The sequence below is a fragment of the Procambarus clarkii genome, chromosome 47 (genome assembly GCF_040958095.1).
Source record: "Procambarus clarkii isolate CNS0578487 chromosome 47, FALCON_Pclarkii_2.0, whole genome shotgun sequence".
NCBI lineage: Eukaryota > Metazoa > Arthropoda > Malacostraca > Decapoda > Cambaridae > Procambarus > Procambarus clarkii.
This window is the reverse complement of record NC_091196.1, coordinates 17,515,826-17,525,746: the sequence shown is the minus strand read 5'-3', so window position 1 is coordinate 17,525,746 and position 9,921 is coordinate 17,515,826. Positions and strand designations below refer to the sequence as shown.

Here is a 9,921-nt window from a genome sequence, read left to right as displayed (position 1 = left end):
CGTCGAGACCACTAGTATTAGTGGCCCTCAGGTAAATAAATACAAAATAGAATCTTAGATAGTGACGCTAAAATAAAATAAAAGAAAACGTAAGTACGGCCACCGGAGCCCAACTGATGGATGAGCGTCACAACAAACAAGCGTGGCGTCGCTGCAGATTTCCTCAAATTTGCTAGTAACTATCATATATCAAAATGCCCACTTGGAATCAGATTCAGCAGCAACTGAGACATGCTAATAATCCTGTCGTGTTCTTTGATATAACTGTAGGACAGACGGTAAGTTAGATTAGTAAGCGTAGTGCAGTGACTATGTATCCGGAATGTTTGTGTCATGTAATGTACCATGTAATGTACCATGAAATGTGCCACGAAATGTACCACGAAATGTACCACGAAATGTACCATGTTTGCCCGAAACGCTATGCGTGCAATATAATTTACCCAAATCTTCACTACAAAAGTATGTTCAAGTTATTACTTACCAACAGGAGTTACCCTGTGTATTACTCATGTCGGTATTTAATTAATTATAATTAATTGATGTATGATTTACATTTCAGGAAATTGGACGCATGATTATGGAACTGTATGCAGATGTTTGTCCCAAGACGAGTGAAAATTTCCGTCAATTTTGCACTGGTGAATACCGTAAAGATGGAGTTCCAATTGGCTACAAGGGGGCTTGCTTTCATCGTGTCATCAAAGACTTCATGATTCAAGGAGGTGACTTTATGAGGGTATGTTTTATATAATGATATCTTAAAGCATAACCAACAAATATTTTTAATGGTAATCATGCTTTACTCCAAATTGTAAAAAAAACGACTAATTTGTTTGAGACTAAACATAGTCTCCGTGGTGTAGTGGTAAGACACTCGCCTGGCATTCCGTGAGCGCTATGTCATGGGTTCGTATCCTGGCCGGGGAGGATTTACTGGGCGCAATTCCTTAACTGTAGCCTCTGTTTAACGCAACAGTAAAATGTGTACTTGGATGAAAAAACGATTCTTCGCAGCAGGGGATCGTATTCCAGGGACCTGCCCGAAACGCTATGCGTACTAGTGGCTGTACAAGAATGTAACAACTCTTGTATATATCTAAAAAAAAAAAAAAAAAAAAAATTGTAGATAATATTTTCTATGGGGAGTCAGTCGACTTCCTGACGCTATCTTACTGATCAAGTGCCACACTACTTAAGTGTTGGTCCAGAATGAGCCAGCAGGCATCTGGGGATCCGTTGGTTGTGGCTGCTTGGTTGGTTAGGCCGGGTGCAGACTACCCTCGTGCCTATGATGTTCGGTTGTGTGCCACTCATTTGGCGGTCTTTAGACAGTTATAGGACTCTGGGTTTTGGGGGGGTCGGTCATGGTCCTGGCCTCCAGGTCTCTTGTGCCCGTCCTGGGCCCTCTGCTACTTTGTGTTGCTTTGAGGCTTCTGTTGCAGACAGCTGTCTTTGTCGAGTTGTGCTCTGCGGGGCTGCTGCCTCTCGAGTTCTTTCCCCTTTTCCTTTCTCTGTGGGTAATTAGCTTTAGGTAGCCGACAGGGCTCCCCATAGAAAACCAGCATTGAATGTAATGAAATGCTAGTTTCTGGGTGAGCCCTGGAGGCTCCCCTGACACCCTCCCCACCCTCTGGTCGGCGGTTTTCATCATTCAAAGAGCTGGAGGTTGGTGGCCTGACTTATTCAGGCTGGCTCTTCCTTCCCCCTGTGGGGGGGAGGGGGTTAGTTGGAAGAAGTTTAGCTTGTTTGTTTGCTTTCTGGGGGAGTTATTCTGCATTTGTTAGGACATAGTTTGCAATTTTCAACCAGACAGTGGTCTGTTTTGATTAGGCTACATCTCTGGGTCCTTTCTCGAGTGATGGCAGGATAACCTATTTTAAATGTAAAGTGTTCATGGCCATTGCTCTCTCTGCCTCTCTGAGGGGGGGGGGGGCCGGTTCTGGCTCATGGTCCCCGGTAAGCTTACAAAGAATTCTGTGACTGATGACACTCAAGTAGTATGGCATTAGATCAGTAAGATAGCTTCAGGGAGTCTCTGAGGCTCACCCAGAAACTGGCGTTTCATTACATTCAACGCTGGCTTTTTGCTGATGCCTTCCTGTAGACACTGGTAGGTATCCTAAGCACTAATAATCTAAGCATCATTGTCAGTATTTTGTGCTTTCCCAGGTCAGTCACTAACTTTGAACTTGATTTGGTTTTAATTGTAATTTCAGTGATTTCTCATTCATTTGTTAACATTGTATATACAGACCACTCTCCATTAACTGTGGGTTGCATATTTCATGTACCTTTATAGTATAATAAATTAATCTACTTTTTTGTGTTAATTATTAGCTATATTTCTTACATCCTATAAATTTTTATTTTTATTGTCCACCAGGGTGATGGAACAGGCACGCAGAGTATATATGGCCCAAGCTTCCCTGATGAAAATTTCATTCTCAAGCACGATGGACCTGGATTATTGTCATTGGTGAGAGAAGATGCTAACTTATTTGTACCTGCAGGATTGAACTTTAGCTCTTGGACCCTGCTTTTGAAGCTTTTCAAGTCTTGTAATGCAGTGACTCCCAACCTATTTTTTTTATTGTATCTACTTTTGAAATTATGAATGGAGTTCACTTCTACAACATGCTTATTTAGTTTGTCCCATTTTCCTACTACTGTATTACACTAAAAAAAACTTTCTATCTCTTTTCTTTCTGGGGGGAGCCCCATCGGCTCCCCGGAGCTATCCAGGCTGAATGGATATGTATAACTTTCTGGCATCAGTCAAAGTGCTAGGAGTTCTTGCCTACCAGGGACCACGAGCCAGAACCTGGCCCCCTCAGAGAGGCACGAGGAGCAATTGCCTATAGAAACCCCCTTGTGGTTGGGAGCATTCTATGTCTGCCATCGACCGGGATAGGCACCCAGAAAGGTAGGCGCCCCAAAACAAACCCCTATTCTGGTGAAAATATTGTTACCGAAAGCCGAACGAGTGGACAGAACTCCCCAAACAAAATTATCAAACTAGCATGACGTCACCGCGCCACCATCTGCTCCACACCGGCGATCCAACTGGCAGTTCTTGGCTGATGGAATTACTGTCCGGTCGAGTGCCTCTGGCTCTGGTTTTTGTTTCAGTTCTGTGCCGTGTGGTGTGGACTGTCTCTACCGGTGGGGTGTGAGCCAGGAGCAAGATTCCACGGTACTCGGGCTGCATGCGCCTAGGGCTATCTTCCCTAGGTACCCTGTAAGTACTGCCCTTGGGGCTTGGGGCTACCTTCCACAAGTCACCTTGGGTTCTACCTCTGCTGTGTCCTTTACTGCTCGGTACTGGGCTACCCTTGGAGTCGGCTGGGGTTTTGTTGCCCTTTTTTGTCTTTGGGTAGGTGGTAGTTTTCGTCACTGGTAGGGGCGTGGGGTACCGCACAGCTAGTTTTCACCAATAACAGCAGCCGGCTCTCTCCGGCCTGGGTACGTTGTCCTTTTGCAGGGTTTTTCTTTTGTTTTTGCCTGGTGGGGGGGGTCTGCCTTTATTGTCCCCATTACTGTTCTAGGTGTTTTTCTTTCGATTTCTTCTGTTGGTGGTACTCCCCGCTTGGCCCCCGTGAGTGGACACGTCCCGGGGGTTCAGCGTTCAGAAGTTTGGTAGACTTGGGCACCGGTTCGCGGTACCCAATTTCTCACAAGTGCCATAGGGAGCCGGTCGGCCGAGCGGACAGCACGCTGGACTTGTGATCCTGTGGTCCTGGGTTCGATCCCAGGCGCCAGCGAGAAACAATGGGCAGAGTTTCTTTCACCCTATGCTCCTGTTACCTAGCAGCAAATAGGTACCTGGGTGTTAGTCAGCTGTCACGGGCTGCTTCCTGGGGGTGGAGGCCTGGTCGAGGACCGGGCCGCGGGGACACTAAAAATCCCCGAAATCATCTCAAGATAACCCTGCCTGGGCTTCCCTTAGCGTGGACCTAAGGGCCCTGGGAAACCCCACGGGGGCTCCGTGGTCCTATAGATGTGTCCCCGGAGTCCCCCCCTCGCATCCTGCGAGTTTGATGGTTGCTCTGTCCCCTTGTCTCAGGGTGACACTCACCGGTTGTGCCTCCGCCATGCTGCCTGTTGGGTCATTGTTTCTTGTGATCCGGAGTCGTGTGACGGGTGTAGTCGGTACGTGCTCTCGTTCACCCAGGCCACTGGTCATGATAATCGGGTGCAGGCGGCAGCGGCGTTGCTTGCTGGGTGTAGGTTACTGCAATGCTCTTTGTTGTTTGCGGCCCCGGATGCCCCGAGGCTGTCCTGTTTTGGTTGTTGGGGTCCGGACTTGGGGGTGGGGGTCGCTTCGGCTCTGGCTCCTTCCACTCCTCGTCCTTTCCCTTCTGTTCTGCACACTTTCTCCCTTGCTTCCGGCTCCGAACCATAGGCAGGTTTCGGGGTTGGGGCGGGGTCTGGTTGGGTTGAGACTCGGGCTGTCTCAGGGAATCTCCTCTTCCGGGGTGGCGGCAGAGGCATTCGAGTCGGTTCCTCCAGCCGTGCCGTATGGGTCTGACCAGTGGGCTCCCTTCCTTAGTGTTTGCATGGCTGCCCCGGCTTTTCCTCGTCAAGCTGTGGCTTTGTGGGTGCAGCTCTGCTCCGGGTCATGCTGTCAAGGTTCCCGGGGTTAGGGAGGGGTTGCCTGGGGGACCTCGGCCCCGTTTGCCCCTCTTGGGTCTTTGTACCTTTGGTGTGGGTCTGGCAGTTCCTCAGAGTGGGGTTGTTCCTTCCTCCTCTGTGTTCCTGTTGTTATCGGGTATACCCCTCCCTGGGTTCGGTTCCGTGTTCCTTCAGGTTCGTCGGTTCCGTCGTTCCTGGGGGTGTGTTTCGCCCCCTTTTCCTTACCCTTTTCGCTCTTACGTCGCGATACTGTTCCCTTCATATCGGGGTCCCTGCGTGTCCCTTGATCAGGGGTTTATTTTTGTCTATGTGCTTGCTTGTCGTGGTTCTCGTTGGTTCGCGCGTCTCTTCGTACCTTCCAATATTATTGGAACGTCTGTTGATTTCCGATGTGGTTTCCCTCTGGTCTTTTGTCGGCCTCGTTGATTGGAAAATACTGGAGGGTCAGGTCCCAAATCTACACAGTAAAATAACAACGTACTGGAGTGAACGATATGGAAGAAAATGCAAGATTGAACCAGTGAAGAGCAGAGGTGCCATAGGCACGATCAGTGAGCACTGTATAAACATCAGAGGTCCGCGGTTGTTCAACGTCCTCCCAGCGACTATAAGAAATATTGCCGGAACAACCGTGGACATCTTCAAGAGAAAACTGGACGGTTTTCTAAGAGAAGTTCCGGATCAGCCGGGCTGTGGTGGGTATGTGGGCCTGCGGGACGCTCCAAGCAACAGTGGTGGACCAATCTCTCACAAGTCAAGCCTGGCCTCGGGCCGGGCTTGGGGAGTAGAAGAACTCCCAGAACCCCATCAACCTACCAGATTACCTTCCGTCCTCTGTTTTCTTTTGCTTCGTTTTCGCCTTGTTTTGTTTTTGCGTCGTCTATACTTCCAGTTTCGGCATTCTTCGTCTTCGTTACACACGCCTTCCTGGTGTTTGTACGATATGTGTGTCTGCCTGGTGTACGAGCCACGCCACCCAGTGGACGGGTGGTGCGTTTCGTACCTCATATGCTGGGGCCGCAGTGTGCGTTTTGTTTGCATGTAGGCCCATCCTAACCACTCCCCATACTTCGGCTGCCTTGGTGTGTTGTGCAGGCTCCTGTGTCAGGTTAGGTCTGCGCTGGTGGGTTTTGACGGGTTCCTTCGGCATGGATATCCTACTTCCTTGTCGGGTCGTAGGTGCCGGGTTGTAAACCTGCTCGAACGAGGTGATCCTTGATGGACTAAACAAACAAATTGGTGGGCTGGCCTGGAAAGAGTGAACCTCTTAACACACCAAAGAAGGAGCTCTGTCAGTGCAAGGGCAGTGCTCACAAAAACCCAGGGAAATAACCGCTGGGTACATGCAATTTATACCACAAAAAGACAAATCCACACAACAAAACCAGACAGAAAACACCTATGAGAAGCAGATACCATAATGGAATAATCCACTAGCAAAAGAGGCCTTCACAGGAAGAGTTCTAGGATGCCCAGCAATTAGCTTAGAAGCTCTCGGACTTGCTACAAGAAGATGCAACAAAGAAGCACTATGGTGTAGCTCTAGGCTACACATCAGCAGATGAACCGGTCTGTTAGCTGATGCTGGACTGAACTCCAAGCCACCTTGTAGTGGCATTTTATACTATTAAGTTTCTAGCTAATTTTGTGTGTTTTCTTATGTTTATTTTGAATTGTTTAGGGAATTATTTGGACGTTTAGTGGCCTTTGAGCCTTGTGAAATTGTACAGCTTCACTGACGTTAGGGATATATTTCCCAGAGATGGCAGAATGTCATTTGCTTCTTACATCTCGTGTGAGGGGGGCCCAGTCTCTGCCACTGGCCCCTGGTAGGCCAAATGCAATTGATGTGACTGATAGATTGGAATAATCTCAGCAGGATAGCTACAGGGAGTCACCAGGACTACCAGAAAGTGGTGTTTAATTATGTTCAACACTGGATTTTCTTTTCCAGGCCAACAGTGGAAAGGACACAAATGGTTGCCAGTTCTTCATCACCTGCTCCAAATGTGACTTTTTGGATGGAAAGCATGTGGTTTTTGGCAGAGTAATTGATGGCCTTTTAGTTATGCGAAAAATTGAAAATGTTCCTACAGGACCAAATAATAAACCAAAAATTCCTGTCATTATTTCTCAGTGTGGACAAATGTGATCTCTATTTTAGTATAACAAAAATAATTTATTTAAATTAATGCATTTAAACAGAATTAGATTTGGTTTATTGGCAGTAGGGCAATATGTACAATATTCATATTACAAAGACAGAATGATACTATACTTGAGGGCACACTTTATACAGTATGTATAATATAAGCAATACAAGGTATGTTAAGTAATAATTTATGATGGATGGATTATACTGTATCATAATATAATTTGAATGTTGCAAAAATATTTCCATTCTTTTGAGTTCCTTAATGCATTTCCTTTCCTCATACACGTACCATCAGATTAATTATATTTTTGGTCAATAAATCAAGTAAATCTTTTTGTGTTGTAATTTTTCCTTTTAATTATAATTGAGTATTCATTTAATTCATCTTTACATTTAGCAGAGTGGGAAAACAAATTGGCCTGCTAAGTCAGATATTCAAAGACAGAGAAATAGGAAAGATTGTTCCAAAGCTTAGACAACAGGTAAACTAAAATCAAATGTTGAAAGTAATGAGACGCATTTCTCACTGTGTGGGTCCTCAGTAGCTCACTGGAGCTTCACTCTGGTACAGCCAAATCTTAAGAAGTGCACTAGGCCTCCAAGACTTATGTGTTTAATGTAGTGAAATGCCCTTTATTGGGTGAACCCCAGTGGTTCCCTAAAGTTATGTTGCTGAGCTAGCTTCCCAGTACTATAACACATCAGTCATAGATGCCCGGTGACCAACCAAAGCAACCCGTTCTCACACTTGCTTACACTCAATATTGGCTTATTTAATAAGTGCATATGTGACATACTAATTGAATGTGAATATTTTAGTTTACCTTGAAGAGCTTCATAGAAAACACCGACCTCACCTAACCTTCTTAGTATGTTAAGATAAGCATCTTATTGCTTCTTAATTACAATTATTACTTAACCTATACCGTTGATAGGTTAAGTAAGGTGATAGGTTAAGTAACCAAAGACCAGAGCCAGACCTTGGCCCACTTGAAGAGGCACAGGGAGCTTGGGATTGTTACAATCATATCTTAATGGAAAAACACCCAGAAAGTAGATGAGAAAAGACAAGAAAGACAACAACTCACCTCTCCTCCCCCCCCCCCCCCCCCCCCCACCACCAAATTTCCCTCCCCTGTAAAACTTCATCTTGTCATCACTCAATTGTCGTCTTGTCATTGTTTCCACCATTTCATAAGTGATATGATGTGGACTATGCATGCCAGATTGGCACCCATTTTCCCAAAGTTACTGCAAAAATCAGCCCACACACTGGAAATTATGTTCATTTTTAATAAAGTAATTAAAAAAAATTATGTACACATAATATACCTTACCCCACACAACTTCACCTCTTCCATATGCATATTTAAGATAAATTTGCACCTTGTGTATCCCTTCCTTTGTGAAGATGTTCCAGGAGTGGAACAAAATGTAGAAAATAAACCCTTCAATAATCAATAGAGTTATATATTTATTCAGACCCAGCTAAACTAAATGATCTAAAAAGCCATCTAAAGACAAAATCATTACTCCAATTTACCCATGAAAATAGTGAAATTATCAGTCTGCCTTTCCTGGATGTGCTAATAACAAAAAAAAAAGGAGCAACTCTGAGTACCAGCATATATATTAAGCCTACAAACATAGGATTATGCCTAAATGGTAGGAGTGGGTGCCCTCAAATATACAAAGCCAGTGTTCTCAATGCTTATATTCGTTGAGCCCTTACCCACTGCCCGGAGTGGAGCACAGTGAGTAGGGAGTCTGAAAGAATAACTCAAGTGTTAGTTAACAATGGTTATAGCAACAAAGAAATAAACACTACTGTAAGACAACACCTGGACTAACGGTAAAATCCTGAACCTAGAACAGAAACCACAACACCTCCAATCAAATTATTGTATATTACATATTAACCATGCACAGTGAACATAAAAATGAAGCAAGAATAATGAAAGATATAATCCATAAAGGAGTAAAAAGCACAACTAACCAAAACATAGACCTAATCATATTCTATTAAACAAAGAAGACTACTGAACTCCTCATTAAAAACAGCTCGAAGCCGACGGAGAATCCTTTACAGCAGTCAAACGTGGTATACTAGTATATGTACACCTTCCCCACGAAGGATATAGCCTTCAATCTAAGTACAGTACTGTACATGAGTATGATGTTGACCAATCTGGCGAGGCATTTAACCTGCCATCTTCAATCAGGTACCCCTAAAAATCACATGAGATAAGTCCATGACATCACCCTAACAAGAGAAATGTTGAATAAAAACACTTGTTTAATAGACAAAACCCAAGATGTAAGATTGCAAATTCTTGGAGTTATCCACATAAAAATAGAACCCACAGTAAATACCCAAATTACGGACCTATTCACTCTACCCACCATGATAGTAAGAACAAGACCGAACACGAAAATGCAAACATAGAAGACACTTCTCAACATGTCATGCCCACTACACCTGACTAATCTTTGTATGTGCTTCGTACCATTTTTCCTCCTTATTCTTCACACTTTAATGCCTTACTCTTCACCTATTTGCATTTGTCTACACCTGCCCTCCCTAATGGTATAAATCTAATATGCCCTATACTGTCCCATCACTTGAGAATGAACCATGTAGGTTTGAAACATTGTGTAAATTTATAATAAGTAATACATTCTACAGCTATTTATTTCTTTTTCTTCACCTTGAACAATGATGATTTTTGGAGAAATCCTCTTCCAATTAAACCAATAAGCAAGAGCACTAGTCAGAGGGATAGAAGCCCTAAACAAGAAAATCAATATAGAATATGCAGTCATTTTCAATGAAACATGTATAAATGAAAACCTGCTGTCAGTATATATATATATATATATATCACTAAGAACTCTTTGACCCGGCCAGGATCACCCCTAAACGTACACAGTACCGTGACCACCGCACCAATGATCGTCTATGGTGGTCACAGTACTGTGTACGTTTAGGGGTGATCCTGGATGGCATGGGTTCGATTCCTGGCCGGGTCAAAGAGTTCTTAGTGATCTAAAAACAGGTTATCTTCTTGAGATGATTTTCGGGGCTTTAGTGTCCCCGCGGCCCGGTCCTCGACCAGGCCTCCACCCCCAGG

The 9,921-nt window shown here is 44.6% G+C and overlaps 2 protein-coding genes across 3 annotated transcripts in view; both read left to right on the top strand.

Annotated features, from left to right (window-relative positions):
* Positions 1-9,921, top strand: part of LOC123762887 (uncharacterized) — a 226,765-nt gene that overhangs the window by 167,715 nt on the left and 49,129 nt on the right. The window lies entirely within an intron of this gene.
* LOC138349453 (peptidyl-prolyl cis-trans isomerase H-like) lies at positions 104-7,123 on the top strand. 2 transcript variants are annotated; one of them, XM_069301997.1, is made up of 4 exons: positions 104-175; positions 563-739; positions 2,387-2,479; positions 6,590-7,123. In XM_069301997.1, the coding sequence occupies exons 2-4, from the start codon at positions 575-577 to the stop codon at positions 6,785-6,787; spliced, it is 456 nt and encodes a 151-aa protein (XP_069158098.1). In that variant the 5' UTR covers positions 104-175; positions 563-574; the 3' UTR covers positions 6,788-7,123. The 2 variants fall into 2 exon arrangements, with proteins under 2 accessions (XP_069158098.1, XP_069158097.1); XM_069301996.1 differs by having other exon boundaries at positions 109-278.

Excerpts from the sequence above, each read along its gene's own strand:
- LOC138349453 (XM_069301996.1), top strand. The coding sequence starts at position 195 with ATGCCCACTTGGAATCAGATTCAGCAGCAACTGAGACATGCTAATAAT. Across the intron at positions 279-562 it reads ATATAACTGTAGGACAGACG|GAAATTGGACGCATGATTAT; the intron begins GTAAGTTAGATT and ends TTTACATTTCAG. Across the intron at positions 2,480-6,589 it reads GACCTGGATTATTGTCATTG|GCCAACAGTGGAAAGGACAC; the intron begins GTGAGAGAAGAT and ends TTTCTTTTCCAG.